A 21,289-nucleotide genomic window follows, 5' to 3' on the forward strand; every position below is an offset into this window, starting at 1 on the left:
CAGTTGAGAAAAATGTGTATTCTGTTGTTTTTGGATGGAATGTCCTATAAATATCAATTAAGTCCATCTTGTGTAATGTATCATTTAAAGCTTGTGTTTCCTTACTTATTTTCATTTTGGATGATCTGTCCATTGGTGAAAGTGGGGTGTTAAAGTCCCCTACTCTGAATGTGTTACTGTCGATTTCCCCTTTTATGGCTGTTAGTATTTGCCTTATGTATTGAGGTGCTCCTATGTTGGGTGCATAAATATTTACAATTGTTATATCTTCTTCTTGGATCGATCCCTTGATCATTATGTAGTGTCCTTCTTTGTCTCTTGTAAGAGTCTATTTTAAAGTCTATTTTGTCTGATATGAGAATTGCTACTCTAGCTTTCTTTTGGTTTCCATTTGCATGGAATATCTTTTTCCATCCCCTTACTTACAATCTGTATGTGTCTCTAGGTCTGAAGTGGGTCTCTTGTAGACAGCATATATATGGGTCTCGTTTTTGTATCCATTCAGCCAATCTGTGTCTTTTGGTGGGAGCATTTAGTCCATTTACATTTAAGGTAATTATCGATATGTATGTTCCTATTCCCATTTTCTTAATTGTTTTGGGTTCGTTATCGTAGGACTTTTCCTTCTCTTGTGTTTCTTGCCTAGAGAAGTTCCTTTAGCATTTGTTGTAAAGCTGGTTTGGTGGTGCTGAACTCTCTCAGCTTTTGCTTGTCTGTAAAGGTTTTAATTTCTCCATCAAATCTGAATGAGTTCCTTGCTGGGTGGAGTAATCTTGGTTGCCGGTTTATCTCCTTCATTACTTTAAATATGTCCTGCCAGTCCCTTCTGGCTTGTAGAGTTTCTGCTGGGGATTCCCTTGTGTGTTATTTGTTGTTTATCCCTTGCTGCTTTTAATATGTTTTCTTTGTATTTAATTTTTGACAGTTTGATTAATATGTGTCTTGGCATATTTGTCCTTGGATTTATCCTGTGTGGGACTCTCTGTGCTTCCTGGACTTGATTATTTCCTTTCCCATATTAGCGAAGTTTTCAACTATAATCTCTTCAAATATTTTCTCAGTCCCTTTCTTTTTCTCTTCTTCTTCTGGAACCCCTATAATTCGAATGTTGGTGCGTTTAATGTTGTCCCAGAGGTCTCTGAGACTGTCCTCAGTTCTTTTCATTCTTTTTTCTTTCTTCTGCTCTGCAGTAGTTATTTTCACTATTTTATCTTCCAGGTCACTTATCCGTTCTTCTGCCTCAGTTATTCTGCTATTGATCCCTTCTAGAGTATTTTTAATCTCATTTATTGTGTTGTTCATAGTTGTTTGTTTCATCTTTAGTTCTTCTAGGTCCTTGTTAAATGTTTCTTGCATTTTGTCTATTCTATTTCCACAATTTTGGATCATCTTTACTATCATTATTCTGAATTCTTTTTCAGGTAGACTGCCTGTTTCCTCTTCATTTGTTAGGTCTAGTGGGTTTTAATCTTTCTCCTTCATCTGCTTGTGTTTTTCTGTCTTCTCATTTTGCTTATCTTACTGTATTTGAGTCTCCTTTTTGCAGGCTGCAGGTTCGTAGTTCCCGTTGTTTTTGGTGTCTGTCCCCAGTGGCTAAGGTTGGTTCAGTGGGTTGTGTAGGCTTCCTGGTGGAGGGGACTAGTGCCTGTGTTCTGGTGGATGAGGCTGGACCTTGTCTTTCTGGTGGGCAGGTCCACGTCTGGTGGTGTGTTTTGGGGTGTCTGTGGACTTATTATGATTTTAGGCAGCCTCTCTGCTAATGGGTGGGTTTGTGTTCCTGTCTTGCTAGTTGTTTGGCATAGGGTGTCCAGCACTGTAGCTTGCTGGTCGTTGAGTGAAGCTGGGTGCTGGTATTGAGATGGAGATCTCTGGGAGATTTTCGCCATTTGATATTATGTGGAGCTGGGAGGTCTCTTGTGGACCAGTGTCCTGAAGTTGGCTCTCCCACCTCAGAGGCACAGCACTTACTCCTGGCTGCAGCACCAAGAGCCTTTCATCCACATGGCTCAGAATAAAAGGGAGAAAAAGTAGAAAGAAAGAATTAGTAGAAGTAGAAAGAGAAAGAAAGAAAGGAAGGAGGGAGGGAGGGAGGGAAGGAGGGAGGAAGGAAAAAAAGAAAGAAGATAAAGTAAAATAAAATAAGATAAAATATAATAAAGTTATTAAAATAAAAATAATTATTAAGAAAAATTTTAAACGGACAGATAGAACCCTAGGACAAATGGTGGAAGCAAAACTATACAGACAAAATCTCACACAGAAGCATACACATACACACTCACAAAAAAGGAAAAGGGGAAAAAATCATAAATCTTGCTCTCAAAGCCCACCTCCTCAATTTGGGATGATTCGTTGTCTATTCATGTATTCCACAGATACAGGGTTCATCAAGTTGATTGTGGAGCTTTAATCCGCTGCTTCTGAGGCTGCTGGGAGAGATTTATTTCCCTTTCTCATCTCTGTTCTCACAGCTCCCAGGGGCTCAGCTTTGGATTTGGCCCCGCCTCTGCGTGTAGGTCGCCGGAGGGCGTCTGTTCTTCACTCAGACAGGACGGGGTTAAAGGAGCAGCTGCTTCGGGGACTCTGGCTCACTCAGGCCGGGGGGTGGGGGGCGGGGAGGGAGGGGCACGGAGTGCGGGGCGAGCCTGCGGCGGCAGAGGCCAGCGTGACGTTACACCAGCCTGAGGCGCGCCGTGCGTTCTCCCGGGGAAGTTGTCCCTGGATCCCGGGACCCTGGCAGTGGCAAGCTGCACAGGCTCCCTGGAAGGGGGTGTGGACAGTGACCTGTGCTCGCATACAGGCTTGTTGGTGGCGGCAGCAGCAGCCTTAGCGTCTCATGCCCGTCTCTGGGGTCCGCGCTTTTAGCCGCGGCTCGCGCCCTTCTCTGGAGCTCCTTTAAGCAGGCAGGTCCAGACTTTTTCCTGGACTCCCTGCCGGCTAGCCGTGGTGCACTAACCCCCTGCAGGCTGTGTTCACACTGCCAACCCCAGTCCTCTCCCTGCGCTGCGACCGAAGCCCGAGCCTCAGCTCCCAGCCCCGCCGCCCCGGCGGGTTAGCAGACAAGCCTCTCGGGCTGGTGAGTGCCGGTCGGCACTGATCCTCCGTGCGGGAATCTCTCCGCTTTCCCCTCCGCACCCCTGTTGCTGTGCTCTCCTCCGCGGCCCCGATGCTTTTCCCCTCCGCTACCCGCAGTCTCCGCCCGCGAAGGGGCTTCCTAGTGTGTGGAAACCTTTCCTCCTTTACAGCTCCCTCCCACTGGTGCAAGTCCCGTCCCTATCCTTTTGTCTCTGTTTATTCTTTTTTCTTTTGCCGTACCCAGGTACGTGGGGAGTTTCTTGCCTTTTGGGAGGTCTGAGGTCTTCTGCCAGCGTTCAGTAGGTGCTCTGTAGGAGTTGTTCCACGTGTAGATGTATTTCTGGTGTATCTGTGGGGAGGAAGGTGATCTCCGCGTCTTACTCTTCCGCCATCTTCCCTTCGTCTCCTTGTTTTTCATTTAAATTTACAAGTAAGGAATATGTTCACTTTAAGTTTCTTGACATATAACACTATCATTAGATATTTTAAATTAAGTTGTTAAATTTGTTTAATTGTTCATTTGATAGGCAAAAACTGGCTATCTTATTTCAATTTTTTGTGTCCTTGAATACCAATGAGTGAGTTTTTGTTTTTGTTTTTTTGGGGTTTAGTTAACTATAGTTCCTCTTTTGTGGCTTTCTGGTTTATTACTCCACTTATCTACTAACATCTTAGTAGTTTTCTTACTGATTTGTAGGAGTTCCTTAAATGAGCTCTGTTTTCTTTAGTTTCCTAGTTTGTAGTTAATTTTTAAAAAACATACATAAACCTAAATTATTTTGTGTATATAATTCCATCTGGCTTTTGATAGGTTGTCTTATCATTTTTAAGTTTAAAAATTCTTCTCTCCTTTCAGAGATCCAATAACTTTTCCTTTTGTTGTTGTTTTTGTTGTTGATTATAACTCTTTATTCCATCTAGAATAAAGCAGTTTTCAAGCTTCTTTTTTGTAATTTCTGTAGGCTAATGGTTCTTGATTCATTGTGAGGTTTAAGGATGATAAAAGTTGACAGAAACTTTAGGGACAAAATATATTTTAGCAGTGAAAAAAATGATAAGCTCTTATCTGACAAATGTAAACTTTCTCATCAGAGTTAAACGTTTAGACAACATTTCTGATTAGCCTTCTGTTAGTACAGCAAAAGCATTTGTATTTGCTGGAAATAACATTTATTTATGAAGAAATTATGGCAGAAATCTGTTTAAACAGTGAGAAAATTCTAGACTGTTCAGACAGCCCAGGATTTTGAAAAAGTCTTGTGCTTTGGCAGGAACCCAGGAGAGGATGTGTCTGCATCTGCTGCATGCTAGAAGCCTTCCCAAAGAGTTACTGTAAAGCAGCCAAGAGAACAGTGTATTTCACTACTGTGTGGTTCTGGAAGTAACTGGAAGTTTGCAGACTTGAGGGAGGAGACTTAGGAGTACTTCCAGGAGGTCAGTGTCAGTTTCTGTGGTGACCTATTTTTAGTGATTCAAGTTAAGGAAAAGTGTTTTGTGTGTGTATGTGTGTAATAGGGAGTTTTCCAATGTGGACTTGAACCTGTTGCTTTAGGAGAAGTCACTTGGGAAGAGTCAGAGGTGCCTGTACCAAAGAGGAATAGGGTGACAAGTCAGAATAACCAGTGGGTGTCTGTTATTGGGGCGAATGGTACTGCAGTTGTAATTTATTTTCCTGTAAGGTAATAAAGGAGAAGGACTTAAAGTCCATGTATGTTGTGGAGAAGGAGCAAGAGAAGAGTGCTAACAGGGCCTTTGGGAAAGCAGGGTAAAAAACTTTCTACTGGTTAGCTGATAATCTGCATCTGCCATGAAGAATCCATTCCAGAAAAGACAGCCCTACGGGGGACAAAGCAAAAAAGACAGAAGGGCTTTGCTGCCAGGTTTTAGGAAAAAATGCCACAACTTTGTACTGGGCTAAGGATTTTTTACATAGAACACAGTAGATAAGGGAAAAAGCTCAGCATTGGGCCCTTTGAGAGAAATTGCTAGCTTAAATCGACAGGGTTGGTTGGTATTTTTTTTTTAATTCTGTACAACTTTAAAAAAATAAAACAGCTTTATTGAGATATAATTCATATACCACACTATTACCCATGTTCACGCTTGCGTACTTTTTAGTACTTTCACAGTGTTCTTCAACAGTTGATCACCACTGTATATTTTAGAACGTTTTCATCACCCCAATATCTGCAACTTTTAATTGAACTTATTTTAAAATTTAAGGCCATTGCAGGGAAAAGATGGAACAAGTTAGCAATTTAGAGGATTAATCAGAAAGCTCTGAAACCTTTTTTCCCTTTAAGCATATTCTAACATTTTATTTTATTTTGTTTTAAATTTATTTCTGGCTGAGTCGGGTCTTCGTTGCTGCACGCAGCCTTTCTCTAGTTGTGGTGAGCGCGGGCTACTCTTCATTGCAGTGCGTGGGCTTCTCACTGCGGTGGCTTCTCTTGTTGCGGAGCACGGGCTCTAGGCATGTGAGCTTCAGTAGCTGTGGCTCGTGGGCTCTAGAGCACAGGGTCAGTAGTTGTGGTGCACGGGCTTAGTTGCTCTGCGGCATGCGGGATCTTCCCGGACCAGGGCTCAAACCCATGTCCCCTGCATTGGCAGGCGGATTCTTAACCACTGCACCACCAGGGAAGTCCTCCTTTTTAAAAATAATGGCCATATTTCTCTTACAGGTGTGCGATCCTGTAAAAGTAAGCCTCTGAAGATGATCTGGTGTATTTTAGTTGTAGGGTTTCTACTTCCCCAGTCTTTGGCTGATCCAGGCTTTTTTACTTCAATTGGTAAGTCTTAATTATTTTTTGTTGTTTTTGCATTTAAAAATTTACATTTTTTAGTGTTTTTTAGATCAGTAAAAACCAATACATTTGTGTTCCCAGAGACTGAAACATTACTTCAGTCCCTGCCCCTCTAAAAGTCTCTCTCATTTTTAAATTCAATTGTTTTCTTTAAATTATTTTCTCTGATTACAAAAGGAATACATTTTCAGATTAGAAATTTATGAAAATTTAGAAAAGCATACCAAAGAAAATTCTCTGGTAATGAGTCCACCCAGCAAATCATTTAATGTATATACTTAGTCTTTTATGTTTTCCTATACATATACTTCATATGTCTTAAAAGAGAAGTTTTCTGTCATCTTGTTGACCAGTTCTACCCTCACATGATTGTGGAGCTAAATAAAACACAAACAAGTACTATAGTTATGAAACCTCATTTTGGGATGTAAAATGATGAGTTCTGTTTTCCCCTTATGAATAACTAAATATGGATATTTGAATTGCAGTTGAGAAGTATACTTTTTGTTAGTGTGGTCTTTGTTTATTGAATAAAAATTTAGTTCTAAGTAGTTTCAAAACCACAAAAAGGTGAGAGGGGAGGTAGGGAAGAAGAAACATTGATCCTTGGAAAGTAAGGTTTTGAAATTAAAAAATAAATTTTTAGATGACAGACAATTTGTTGATATGGTCCAAGCTTGCAGAATTAAGTAGCTTGAAAATTTGAATTGGAACACATGATTAGAAGAGTTTCCGGCTTTATTTTTATTTATCTGGTTTTTAAAAAAGGAAAAAAAGAAAAAAAAAATGATGCTCTCTCCAACATATCTGATTCATGCCAGGTAAGTCCTCTCAGAATGAAGCATTCTCAATCATTCTTAAATTATTCAAAAATACTTGTTTTGACCAGTATGGGTATTTGATTACTTTCTTCCCTTTTTCTCCTTCTAGGTCAGATGACTGATTTGATCCGTACTGAAAAAGATCTGGTGGCTTCCCTGAAAGACTATATTAAGGCAGAAGAGGACAAATTAGAACAAATAAAAAAGTAAGCAAAGTGTTTTACTTATTATGACTCTGATTCCACCTTCATGTTTTCTTGGTAGAGCTAAAACATTCTTTGAGTGAAAGTGAAAGCCCTCTGTCAGTCTTAAAAGGCCAGTTGAAATGGCTAAAGTAGGAGCACAGAAAACAGAAGTTAGGCCCAGGCTAAGACTTCAGTTGAAGAATATGGATTGAGATAAGAATATAAATGGGTATGGGTCATTGACTGACAATTTTTTTCAATGGTTGCTAATATCTTCTATCCTCTTCTAACCTCCCTAATCAAGCCACCTTCTGGAGCAATTTTCCACTGCTATTTATCCTTCAGTCCTATGGTTCCATTCTAGAGATTACAGTGATAAGTATAGTATTATTTAATTGATATAGTTTTTCCTTAAATGCTAATTTATTTATTTAAATTTATTTATTTATTTATGGCTGCGTTGGATCTTTGTTGCTGTGTGCGGGCTTTCTCTTGTTGTGGCGAGTGGGAACTACTGTTTGTTGCGTGCGTGGGCTTTTCATTGCAGTGGCTTCTCTTGTTGCAGAGCACAGGCTCTAGGCGTGCGGGCTTCAGTAGCTGTGGCACGTGGGCTCAGTAGTTGTGGCTTGCGGGCTCTAGAGTGCAGGCTCAGTAGTTTTGGTGCATGGGCTTAGTTGCTCCGCGGCATGTGGAAATCTTCCCAGACCAGGGCTGGAACCCATGTACCCTGCATTGACAGGCGGATTCTTAACCACTGCGCCACCAGGGAAGTCCCCTAATTTATTTTTAATTGACTCAGGTTCATATTTAATTCTGACCTGAGAGTTCCTAGCCTTTGTTTAAGGAGTAGCTAAGTATTCAGTATTTTTGTTTTAAAATACAGTTTCTAGATACTGAATATAAAATTTTGCTGTAAGTTTGATTTAAATGAACATGTAACTGAAATTGGATTGGGCTGATTACTTTGTAATAATCAATTATTTGGCTTTAAGGACCTGTAGGGAAATAAATTTTTAGATTCTTACTAGAGGGATCCAATCACAACTTTTACTAAGATAGGTTACGTTTACTGTAACCATTTGGGAGAAACAAAACTAAAACAAAAAGTCTTGTAGTTATATTTTGATTTTGCCAAGTTAGATTTTATCTGTAAGAGAATCTTGCTTTTTAAAAATCCTTTGTAATTTTACTTTTAAAAGGATTTTAAGTATAGTTTTAACTCAAAACCCTCTAATCTTTTTTGAGTGCTTTACTAGTCTTCTTCCTCATTGAGTGTGTATATACTTTATGTAGATTCCACTTATGTCTTACATTTTTAGATGGGCAGAGAAGTTAGATCAGCTAACCAGCACAGCAACAAAAGATCCAGAAGGATTTGTTGGACACCCTGTAAATGCATTTAAGTTAATGAAACGTCTGAACACTGAGTGGAGTGAGTTGGAGAATCTCGTCCTTAAGGATATGTCGGATGGTAAGTCAGATGGTAAGACTAATGAGCCAAAAAAAAAAGTAAGGCTTTTTTGCTACCACCTGTAGACATGCCAGAAGAAGTGATAAATTCAGTTCCCAGAACATCAGGTGTTCAGCCTTGTAACTGAATTATTGCTGAGATGTATTTGATTTGACTAGAGTTAATTTAGTCTACATCCTGAATTCTTGATTTAAAAAAAAGATGAATAAAAACTGGAAATAAAGAAAGATAGAACTTTATTGTTAAAATGTAATTTCTGCTCTTCATTTAACATGGTCCTTTTTGCTTTGAAATCTAAAAAAGTGAATCAATGATTTGGCATACAGCTTCATTTCTGAGGGTAATTGTTTTCATTTTAGGATTACCTTCAGATTTAAAAAATTTTATGGGTAAGTCTTTATCTTCTAATCAATTTTTAATGTACTGGGAGTGATACTAATAAGGAAAAATGTTAGCTGTGTTTTACATAGTACTTTGAAGCTTAGGATTGTTTTGTTTAACATAGACAATAAATTTAAAAATTGAGGCTGCAAACAGTAATAATGAATGTCTTTCTAATTGAAACAATAAAATTGTAGTTGAAGTATTGAGATCTTTTAGATATTTTAGTAACAGACACAGAAAACTAAGGCTGGAGTTTAATGAAGTAGAGGTATTATGCTTTAGTACATAGTGTTTATTTGTTGAATGATTGAAGGTGGCAAAAAAAAGAGAGACAGAGAACTGAGCCAACTGTGTAGTAAAGCACTCCAAGGGTGCTTTCAAATATTTGTGAGCAGTAAACTAAACTATTACGCATAGGACAGGAAACCTTGAAAAGAAAAATTAAGGCAAGCACTTGTGAATACTTCTTTGAGATGAGAAGGAAATAGTACCTGTGATTATTTGTTGTCATATAACACCATGAGAACATTTTTTTTTTTTTTTTTTTTTGCGGTACGCGGGCCTCTCACCGCTGTGGCCTCTCCCGTTGCGGAGCACAAGCTCCGGACGCGCAGGCCCAGCGGCCATGGCTTACGGGCCCAGCCGCTCTGCGGCATGTGGGATCTTCCCGGAATGGGGCACAAACTCGTGTCCCCTGCATCAGCAGGCGGACTCTCAACCACTGCGCCACCAGGGAAGCCCCATGAGAACATTTTTAAGATCATATATGTATGCATTTGTATACATATATACATATGCACACACATTTGTTTATTATTTTTTTAAAGAAATCTAAAAAAAAAAATCTCAAGTATGAACTAAGTTTTTTTATAAAGTAAACCTTAAGACTTAGGCGTTTTAATCTGTGGCAGTCATCCCATAATGCTATAGTAGATATACGTTTTTTCTTTTTATTAGAGAGGATTTAAGTTACTTCATAGATTTTGGTTTGGGGCATAAAATCGTTCCAGTCTTCTGTAAAACTTGCTTGTAAAATTGCATGTGGATATTGTGACTAGGAATTGGTCTTAAAACTAATGCTTTAATATGGACTTAGGCCTCTTCCATCTAGTTGTTCATCTGTACATTTCAATTAACATAAAAATGCCTGGCCTTTTGATGATCAAAGTATGCATAGTTGATTGTAAGTAAAGGAGAATGGAGGGAAGTCTCGTACCTAATTTTGATTTGCAAATGATGACACATGTTATTAAAATTTTAAATCACTTTTTGTTGTATTGATTTCTTAAGGAGTATTTAGCATCTCTTCTCCTTAGGAGTTATATAGTTACCAGTGATTAGTTTCTTAGTTTTATTTTTGCTGTATTTTATGTAAAACCTTTTAAAATTAATATTAGGATTTATAGAGTGCAAACCATGATGATGAACACTATATTTAATAATTAAACAGATCTAAATATATTTTAATAAACTAGCTTACCTGATACTCTTACATATATAATAAATGTCTCTTCCTTCTCCTTAAAGAATTCCACCAAACTTTATATATTTACACATTTATGTGATATGTGGCACATGGAAGAAGAAAACATAACTTTAAGAGTGTACATTTTACTTACTGTTATCTGAAAGTATAATTGGTTGCCAGTGAACATCGTTTTCAAATCTTTAAATGTTCACTTTTCAAGCTTAGTGGAGGCTGTGTTGTATAATTAAAAACTCTATTATGTTAGTTGATCTTTACCTATTAATACAAATATAATTTATGCAATGACCTCAGATTACTTAAGCAACATTAAAAATGGTTTGGGAAGATGAACAACTTAGAGGTATGTCAAGTCTCGTTCAGTATATTTAATTTTTTCTTGTTACACATGGTATGGTGGAAAATTATAATAAAATAGATTTTGAAAAATCCTTTTAAGACTATATTGGAAAGTGGAAGTCTGTGAGGTTCTAAAGTCTTTTTTCTTCCAATTTTATTGAGATATAATTGATATACGGTACCGTATAAAGTGTACAGCACAATGATTTCACTTACACACATCATGGAATGATTATCACAGTAAATTTAGTGATCATCCATCACCTCATATAGATACAAAATTTAAAAAATAGAAAAAAATGCTTTTCCTTGTGATGAGAACTCTTAAGATGTACTCTCTTAACAACTTTCATATGTAACATACAGCAGTGTTAATTATTTTTATTGTGTTGTACATTACATCCCTAGTACTTACTTATAACTGGAACTTTATACCTTTTGACAGCCTTCCTCCAGTTACCCTGCACACCCACCTCCTGCCTCTGATAACCATATATCTGATATCTTTTTGTATGAGTTTGTTTTTGAAATATAATTGACCTGCAACACTATGTTCCTGTTATACAAAATATTGATCCTGTATTTCTATATATTTCAAAATGATCACCGTGATAAGTCTAGTTCTGATATGTCATCACCATACAAAGATATTACATAGTTATCGACTATATTTCCCACACTGTACATTTCATACCCGTGTCTAGACTCTTTTTTTTTCCCCCCTATTTTAAGGTTTTATCTCTAACCTAACCATTCAGAGACAGTACTTCCCTAATGATGAAGATCAGGTTGGGGCAGCCAAAGCTCTGTTGCGTCTCCAGGATACCTACAATTTGGATACAGATACCATCTCAAAGGGTGATCTTCCAGGTAAGAATTACTGTAGTCTATAAAAATCCTATCCCTTGGCTTCTCCATTCAGTCCATTAGGGCAATGTTAATATAAAAAGACTTCCGTATTTTAAGATTTTTAACTTCACTTTGTTTCACAGCCTTTGAGGACAAAACAACCCTTTGTCTAGGACTGAATAGTTGTGGATAAGCTGCTAGCTTGTTACTGTGAAAGCTTATAATTATAGAGACTAACTTAAGTAGGCAATTTTAGCATGTAAGAAAAAGAAACAACCAGTTTTCCAAATGTCTGTCTTTAGAATACCCAGTATTTGTGCGTTAAGTTATAAGGAAATTGATAATCAAAGTTTATATATTCAATAATTTAAAACCAAGACATGTTGAGTATGTACTGATTTTTAGTGTTCTACAGTGTGAAGCATCCTGCTTTCTGACCTATTTTCGGCAAAACCCTCTTTTTTTAAGTTACAGCTGATTTCATGATAATTTGCTTAAATTTATTGTGAAAAAAACATAAAACAAAATTTACCATCTTAACCAATTTTAAATGTGCAGTTTATGGTATTAAGTACATTTGCATTATTATGCAACCATCATTACCATCCATCTGCATAGCTCTTTTCATCTTGTGAAACTGAAGCGCTATACTTGTTAAACAATAACTCCCCAGTTCCCACTTACTCAGCCCCTGGCAACCATCATTCTACTTTCTGTCTCTATGACTTTGACTTAAGTACCTCATATAAGTAGAATCATACAGCGTTTGTGTTTTTGTGATGGCTTATTTCACTTAGTATAATGTCCTCAAGGGCTGTAGTATACGTCGGAACTTCCTTCAGTTTTAAGGCTGAATAATAATCCATTGTGTATATACCATATTTTACTTATCCATTCATCTGTTGATGGACACTTGGGTTCCTTCCACACATCAGCTATTGTGAATAATGCTGCTGTGAACATGGGTGTGCAAATAGCTCTTCAAGACAATGTCTTTTATTCTTTGAGTATATACCCAGAAGTGGAATTGCTGTGTCATATGATAATTCTGTTTTTAATTTTTGAGGAGCCACCATACTCTTTTCCATAGTAGATATACCATTTTACATTCCCACCAACAGTGCATAAGGGTTCCAGTTTCTCCACATCCTTGCCAACACTTGTTATTTTCTTTTTTTTTTTTCTGATAGTAGCCACTCTAGTGGGTGGTATCTCATTGCAGTTTTGCATTTCCCCAATTATCAGTGATGTTGAGCATCTTTTCATGTACTTATTAGCAGCCGCCTGTACATCTTCTTTGAAGAAATATCTATTCGAGTCCTTTGTCTGTTTTTTTTTTTTTTTTTTTTGCGGTACGCGGGCCTCTCACTGCTGTGGCCTCTCCCGTTGCAGAGCACAGGCTCCGGATGCGCAGGCTCAGTGGACATGGCTTACGGGCCCAGCCGCTCTGCAGCATGTGGGATCTTCCCGGACTGGGGCACGAACCCGTGTCCCCTGCATTGGCAGGTGGACTCCCAACCACTGCGCCACCAGGGAAGCCCTGTCTATTTTTTAATTGGGTTATTCATTCTTTATTGTTGAGTTTTAGAGGTTCTCTATATATTCTGGATATTAATTCCTTATGAGATGTATGATTTGCAAATATTTTCTCCTATTCTGTGGGTTGCCTTTTTACTCCATTGATATTGTGCTTTGTATCCAAATTTTTAAATTTTTACGAAGTCCAATTTGTTTAATTTTTCTTTTTTTGCCTGTGCCTTTAGGGTCATATACAAGAAATCATTGCCCAATCCAATGTTATAAAGCTTTTGTCCTATGTTTTCTTCTAAGAGTTTTATTGTTTTAGGTGTTATATTTAGGTCCTTGATTTATTTTGAGTTAATTTTTACATGTGGTATTAGGTAAGGGTTCAACTTCATTCTTTTGCATGTGGATATTCGGTTCTCCCAGCACCATTTGTTGAAAAGACCATCCTTTCCCCATTGAATGGTCTTGCCATGCTTGTCAAAAATCATTTGACCATATATACAAAGGTTTACTTCTGCCTCTGTATTCCATTAGTCTGTAAGTCTGTCTTTATGCTGATAACACACTATTTGATTATTGTAGCTTTGTAGTAAGTTTTGAAATTAGGAGGTGTGAGTCTTCTGGTTTTGTTCTTCTTTTTTAAGATTGTTTTGGTTATTCTGGGTCCCTTGAGATTCCGTATGAATTTTAGGATGGGTTTTTCTGTTTCTGTTTTTAGTATTTTGATAGAGATTGTGTTGAATCTGTAGATTGCTTTGGGTAGTATTAACATTTTAACAATCCATGAATCATGGTCTTCCAATCCATGAACATGGGATGTGTTTTCCATTTATTTATGTTGTCTTTCAGCAGTTTTTTTGTAGTTTTTCACTGTATGTCTTTCATCTCCTTGGTTAAGTTAATTCCTAAGTATGTTATGCTTAGACTTCTTTTAGTAATTTTCTTTTAGATTGTTCATTATTGGTACATAGAAATGCAACTGATTTTTCTGTGTTGTCTTTGCATCCTGCTACTTGGCTGAATTCATTTATTAGTTCTAACAAGTTTTTTGTGGAATCCTTAGGATTTTCTAACCTAAGATAATTTTATCTGCTGGGTATTCCCTGGTGGTCCAGTGCTTAGGACTCCATGCTTTCACTGCCGAGGGTGCAGGTTCAATCCCTGGTTGGGGAACTCAGATCCCACAAGCAGTGCAGTGTGGCAGAAAAAAGATAATGTTATCTGTGAACAGAGATCATTTTACTTCTTCCTTTCCAGTTTGGGCACCTTTGAGCTTGTTCTTGCCTAGTTGCCCTGGCTAGAACTTCCAAGTACTAAGTTGAATAGAAGTGGCGAAAGTGGGCATCCTTGTTCTTGTTCTTGATCTCAAGGGAAAAGCTTTCAGTCTTTGACCATTGAGTGGGTTTTTCAAATATATCTTTTATTATATTAAGGTAGTTTCCTTCTATTCCTAGTTTGTTGAGTGTCTTTTATCATGAAAGAATACTGAATTTTGTCAATTGTTTTTTCTGCATGAATTGAGATGATCGTATTTTTTTCCTTTATTCCGTTAATGTGGTGCATTACATTGATCGATATTCATATGTTGAAACATCCTTGCATTCCAGGAATAAGTTCTACTTGGTCATGGTGTATAATCATTTTAATATTTTATGCTGCTGAATTCTGTTTGCTAGTATTTTGTTGAGGATTTTTACATCAGTGTTCATAAGTGATATTGGTCTGTAGTTTTCTTGTAGTGTCTTTTTCTGGCTTTGGTATAAAGGATAATGCTGGCCTCATAGAATGAGATAGGAAGTATTCTTTCCTCTCCTTTTGAAAAGTTTGAGAAGGATTGGTATTAGTTCTTCTTTAAATGTTTGGTAGAATTCTCTGGTGAAGCCATTAGGTCCAGGGCTTTTCTTTTGTCAGGAGACTTTCAATTACTGATTGTCTCCTTACGAGCTATAGGTCTATTCAGATTTTCTATTTTTTTCTAAGTCTTGGTAGGTTTTGTGTTTTTAGGAATCTGTCCATTTCATCTAGGTTATTCAATTTGTTGGTGTACAGTTTTTCATAGAACTCTCTTATAATCTTTTGTATTTCTGTAGAATCAATAGTAGTATCCCCACTTTTATTTCTGATTTTAGTAATTTGAATCTTTTTTTCTTAGTCCATGTAGCTAAAGGATTGTCAATTTTGTTGACAAAATTCTTTTCAAAGAACCATCTTTTGTTTTCATTAATTTTCTCTATTGTTTTTCTTTTACTTCTCCTTTAATATTTCCTTTCTTCTGCTAGCTTTGGGTTAAGTTTGTCCTTGTTTTTCTAGCTTTTAGGTTGTTGATTTGAGATCTTTCTTGTTTTTTAATATAAGCGTTATAACTATAAATTTCTCCCTTAGCTCTGCTTTCATTGTGTCCCATAAGTTTTGGTATTTTGTGTTTTCATTTTCATTTGTCTTTAAGTATTTTCGAATTTTCCCTGTGATTTCTTCTTTGATCCATTAGTTGTTAAAGAGTGTGTTGTTTAATTTCTGCAAAATTTGAAGTTTTCCAGTTTTACTTGTGTTACTAATATCTAACTTCACACGATAATTTACTTTTGCCATCTCTCACTTTTTCTGTGAGTGTGTGGCTTACCCCATTACTACCTTCTTGTCATTATCAACTAGAGAAATAAAATATATTACCTCTGTCATCATACTGAAATTGATTTTCTCCTTAAGAAAATATAGTGGGATGAGTTACTTGTTAAGGTGTTTTTCTTGCTCATTTTCCTAAATTTGCAGTGAAGTATCAAGTGGAAAAACTAACCATGGTATAATATTAAATAAAATTTCCTTTAAGCTGCAATGTAATTTCATCAAGTTGGACTTCCAAAAAAGTACAAATTTGCAAATTTTATTTTCTGTTTCTACTAATATGGTACATTATAACACTTCTGAAGATCACAACTTTGTTTTGTTTGGTTTTTTAAATTAATTAATTAATTAATTTGGTTGCACCAGGTCTTAGTTCCGGTAAGCAGCTCCTTAGTTGTGGTGTGTTGGCTCCTTAGTTGCAGCTCACAGGCTCCTTAGTTGTGGCTTGCAGGCTCCTTAGTTGTGGCTCGTCAGCTCCTTAGTTGTGGCATGCAAACTCTTAGTTGAAGCATGCATGTGGGATCTAGTTCCCTGACCAGGGATTGAACCTGGGCTCCTGGCATTGGGAGTATGGAGTCTTATCCACTGCGCCACGAGGGAAGTCCTGCCTTATGTTTTTTAGTTCACCTCTGGTTTAAAACATCAATTTGTTTAATAGATATTAACTATTTAATGTTTATTTAATATCTACTTAACATAATAATCATTATGTTAAGTACTAGGGATGTGATAATGAGTAACAGTGCTTTTGCCCTTAGGATACTTATCTTATGATATGGTATGATGAATGCCTAGATGCAGATAACTTAGGATACTGTGGGAGCACATAGGAGAAAACTTAATTTTGGACTTGAGAAGAGAGAGGCATAAAGTAAGACTTCCTGGAATACAGGATATTTTTTAAAATTGAGATGTAATGGACAAGGAATTAGCTAGGAAATTGGGGGAGGGGGGAAATAGTGGGCATGAGAAAAATATTCCAAACAGAACATATATATAGGCCAGAGAGGAGAGAGCATTTTATATCAGATATCTAACAAGTAGTTTGTTCAAGGGGTGAGTGCATGAACAGTGGGAGGGAGTTGGTTTTGTGAGAGTAGTGAGAGATGAGGCTAGATAGGTAAGCAGAAGCCATCTCCTGATGAACTTTGTAAGTCATGTGGAGGAGTTTGAAGTGTTCTGAGTGCAATGAGAAGCTATTGAAAAGTTTTAAACAGGGAAGTTATATGATTTTCATTTTAGAAATATCATTCTGGCTGCAGAATGGATTCAGATCTGGGGGTAGGGACAAAGAAATCAGGGAGGAGGCTGTTGTAAAAATTAAGTAAGAGGTGATAGTGGTAGCTTAGGTTATTTCCAGTTTTTTGCAGGACCAAGGTTCAACAGACATCTTTATGTCTTCTTGTGTCTATTACACACATAAAAGAGTTTCTCTTGGATATAAGCTTCTCAAACTTTACTAGATGTGGCCAGATTGTTCTCCAGAGCAGATGTACCAATTAATACTCTCACCCACAATGTATGGGAGTTCCCATTTCTTCATACCCTTGCCAACACTTGGCTTTGTCAGATTTAAAATTATAGCAGTTGAGGTGTGAAGCGATAGGGATGAGGGTAGGGGGAAGGATGATTTGTTTTTTTTAATTGCCCTCCCCCCAAAATCAGAGAAATGCTTATTTCAGTGGATTTATATTGATGCCATGTAACTCCTTGATTAATTTTGTCTGTTTCTTTCTCCTTTTTGGGCCTACCTTTTGAAATGCTTTCTTGATATTTTAATATAAAATCTGATAAGTTAAATGGATTTTAGCATTAATGATGCCTTTACAGTTCATATACACTGTTCCTTTAGTTTCAGGTTGTTCCTAACCCTGATTTGTTGAGTAGATTTTTAGCTTCCGGAGATATTACACTTTTGGTGGGGGGGCGGTGAAGTAGAAAAGAATAGCTTTATTGCTTTGCCAGGCAAAGGGGGGTACCACAGCGGGCTAATGCCCTCAAAACTGTGTGTCCCCTACACTTTTCTTTTTGGATAGAAAATGTCTTATATATAAAATTTGATTTACTTCAGGTGGAAGTTGAAGGTTCTTCTTGGTCATTTGCATCACTGTCTTGGTTAGCTGATAAGGTTAACTACACCAAGCAGTAGATTCTCTGCACATCTCTGGAGTGCACTCAGCTATGAGTGTACCATAGTGCCTCTGATGCAAGACGTCAACTTCCCAAGTGTATGCATTTTAAACATATTTGTCCCTTACAAATCAAGGTTTTGTCCACTAAATGTTCCTATAAATAATAGTGTAAGAATTTTTAAATTAAATCTCCCAGTTTATGGATGAGCCACAAAAAAACGTATTTCTAAGTAAATTTTCCTATACTATTTTATTTCCTATTCCTATTTTCCTATATTATAGTTTATATTGTGATAATAAATTAAAAGGACTCTTTTTGGTGTTAGTTTTAACTGTAAATTTGGGTTACTACATTCGGTTTGACGGGCTAACATCAGTCATCCGTGCCACTTCCTTTGAACCAAAGGAATTTGCAGCTTATTCTTTTTTCTCATCAAATTCTATTTGTGCTTTGCATGAAAGTTTTTTATAGTCTTTTTCTGCCAACATCACTTTCCTTATCTCATTTTCTTTGTCTTCTTGTCCATTTACTTTTTCTTTTCATGTTCTCTATTTTGGAAGCAGCCTTCCCTTTCAAATGCTACATCACTTCATTTTCATTTTCATTTCCTTCTTTAATACAATTCCTAGGCATTTTGCCTTTGATAATTGTGAATAGATCAATAGGTAAGATAACCAGAGATACTTTAACTACCAAGGCAGAATAGCTAAAGATACTCTACTATCCCCATTGTGCTTTCAGATAATGTTGCCAGGATATCAGGTCATGTAAAAAATATTTCTGGTGCTCTCTACGGGTATTAATGGCATACTCTCCTCTTGTGCCTTTTGTATGTCCCTGAGAAAAAACATTCTTAATTACTGCTTTGTAAGCTCATCTTAGAACTGTATTCCAGTTCTCATAACTGAAAAATAATAGGAGAGTCAAAATTCAGTATGTTTCTTTTGTTTCTGAAATTGTGTCATGTTAAACTATTAATAAGTTAGTTTCTTGGTATCCTTTTCTAGATTAGAGTGTGGAGTAGAGAGTTAGTAACTGTCAAAGTATGGATCTTCATCTTCATTTTAGTAGTACACTGATAATCAGTTACTATCCATAAGTGACTAACAGGAGGCAAAAAAAAAAAAAATAGTGAATGGAGGTAGTTGTATGATTTGAATATTTAATTGTATTGGTCCATGTGATCCTCCAGTGCATACATCTCCATGCTAGGACTGTGCTTGGTACTAGAATGTAACAGGTCATATCCTCAGACCAGGGCATGCTATGCCCTAGACAGTGAATGTCTGATCACTAGCAAAATGTGCCCATGATTTTATTTCCTCTTTTTTTTTTTTTTTTTTTTTTTTTGCGGTATGCGGGCCTCTCACTGTTGTGGCCTCTCCCGTTGTGGAGCAGAGGCTCCAGATGCGCAGGCTCAGCGGCCATGGCTCACGGGCCCAGCCGCTCCGCGGCATGTGGGATCTTCCCGGACCAGGGCACAAACCTGTGTCCCCTGCATTGGCAGGCGGACTCTCAACCACTGCGCCACCAGGGAAGCCCTTTATTTCCTCTTAATTTATTTCTCATGAACTCCTTTTCTGCTAGCACTTAAAAAAAAAAAATGTTGACACCATTGGATAGGTTATAGCTAAGTCTGGTTTTAGCCAATTTACTGCCTTGTTGAAGTATAGTCAATCAGAAGTTATTAAGGAAAACACCATTGTATTCCTTTTTCTACCAGTTTCCTTTGTGATGTTATCAGACATATCAGACATACGTTTCTTTTGGTTAAATACCTAGAAGTGAATTCTCTGGGTTGCATGGTAGGTATATATTTAATTTTGAAGAAACCACCAAATTGTTGTACCATTTTATACTCTGGTCATCAGTGTATGAGAGTTTCAGTTCCTTCACATACTTGCGAACACTTGTGACTAAGTCCTCCAACTATGTTCTTCGTTAAAATTGCTTTGGCTATTCTAAATTCTTTGGATTTCCATATAAATCTTAGGATCAGCTTGTCAGTTTCTACAAAAATGCCTGTAGGAAATTTTATTAGGGTTGTTTTGAATCTTGGGGAGAATTTGGGCAGCACTGTCATTTTAAAAAGATAATTTTCTAATCCATGAACATGCTATCTCTTTGTTTATTTAGGTCAGAAAACTTGGTATAGGAGATAAGATATTTTGACATTAACATTAAACCACTGTGAGTCTCACATTTATTGTTTGAACGTTGGTATCAAAAGTTGGAAAAAATTTTCTTTTTCTTTCTCCCCTCCTCCTTTTCCTCCTCCTGCTTCTTCTACATCTTTCTCACTGAAAGCAAATTTATCACAGGCTCAGTTTTTAATTCATATCGTATCTTTGTCCTCTTCTGTTGTTCAAAAACTTTATATTGTTTTGGTTTCTGTTATATTTAGAAATGTGTTGACAAATGAAACATGATGACACATTGTCCAATAGAGGAACATGAAACTGTAACTAGCATAGTGGGCAGTATCCATTTTGAGGTCTGACATAATACCTTTTTCATTGGATTGCCATGAGAATCAAATGAGCTAAAAGCCTGTGAGAACTAAAACTGCAAAATGCTGTTATTAATGTTTTATTTAAGAGGTGCCCAAATAAACTTTTTAAAAATTGAGACATAATTGACATATAACATTGTATTAGTTTTGGGTGTACAACATGACGTGGATATGTACGTATTGTGAGATGATCACCACAAGATGTTTAGTTAACATCCACCATCACACATAGTTACAAAAAAATTTTTTCTTATGATGAGGACCTTTAAGATCTACTCTTCCAGCAACTTTTAAATATAGAATACAGTATTATTAACCATAGTCACTATGCTATACATTACATCCCCAGGACTTATTTATCATATACTGGGAGTTTGTACCTTTTGACCACCTTCACCATTTCTCTCATATTAGTTTTAGTCATGCAGAACTTTTTATCTTCTTTCAAAGTCCAAACTATACTAATAAGGTCCACTGACAGAAGTCTCACTTTCATTTCTGTACTCCTCAACCTGTTCCTTTCTTCTTCCTATATGTAACTACCACTTTATTAGCTTTTTCATTTCCACTGTTTCTTTTTGAAAATATAAGCAAATGTGTATATATTCCTTTCAACGTCAGCACAGAAGGCAGCATGGTATAAATACTTCCTGTACTTTGGCATTTTAATTTATTGATATGTTCTAGATAGTACTTCATATCCTATATAGAAATCCTCCTCATTTCTTTTTACAGCTGCATGTTACTCTGTTTTGTGGAGTTACCATAGTTTATTTAACTGGGCGCCTCTTGATGGACATCTGGTTTGTTTGCAGTCTTTTGCTTTTATAAAAATAATACTTGCATTAACCTTGTGCATATATTATTTTGTTTTTTTGCTAAGTGATCTTTGGGATATTTTTTCTAGAAGTGATGCCATTGAATCAAAGAGGAAATACATAGGAAATTTTGCTAACATTGTCCCAGTTTCCCCTCATAATGGTTCTGTCATTTTGTATTTCTAGCAGCAATATATGAGAGTGCCTATTTCCCCACAGCATCACAAAAAATTTCAAACTTTGAGATTTTTGCCAATCTGATG

At 36.9% G+C, this 21,289-nt stretch overlaps 1 protein-coding gene across 5 annotated transcripts in view; it reads left to right on the top strand.

The window, feature by feature from the left end:
- Nucleotides 1–21,289, top strand: part of P4HA1 (prolyl 4-hydroxylase subunit alpha 1) — a 93,075-nt gene that overhangs the window by 26,852 nt on the left and 44,934 nt on the right. For 3 of the 5 annotated variants that reach the window (XM_030862570.3, XM_030862571.3, XM_060286098.2), the window contains exons 2-5: nt 5,757–5,864; nt 6,810–6,906; nt 8,205–8,356; nt 11,298–11,435. In XM_030862570.3, the coding sequence (XP_030718430.1) occupies nt 5,789–5,864; nt 6,810–6,906; nt 8,205–8,356; nt 11,298–11,435 (463 nt within the window). In that variant the 5' untranslated portion in view covers nt 5,757–5,788. Of the gene's footprint in view, nt 1–2,721; nt 3,077–4,486; nt 4,510–5,756; nt 5,865–6,809; nt 6,907–8,204; nt 8,357–11,297; nt 11,436–21,289 lie in introns of those variants that run through there. The other 2 variants (XM_060286099.2, XM_060286100.2) reach the window with 2 other exon arrangements.

Source organism: Globicephala melas, chromosome 16 (assembly GCF_963455315.2).
Source record: "Globicephala melas chromosome 16, mGloMel1.2, whole genome shotgun sequence".
Classification (NCBI taxonomy): domain Eukaryota; kingdom Metazoa; phylum Chordata; class Mammalia; order Artiodactyla; family Delphinidae; genus Globicephala; species Globicephala melas.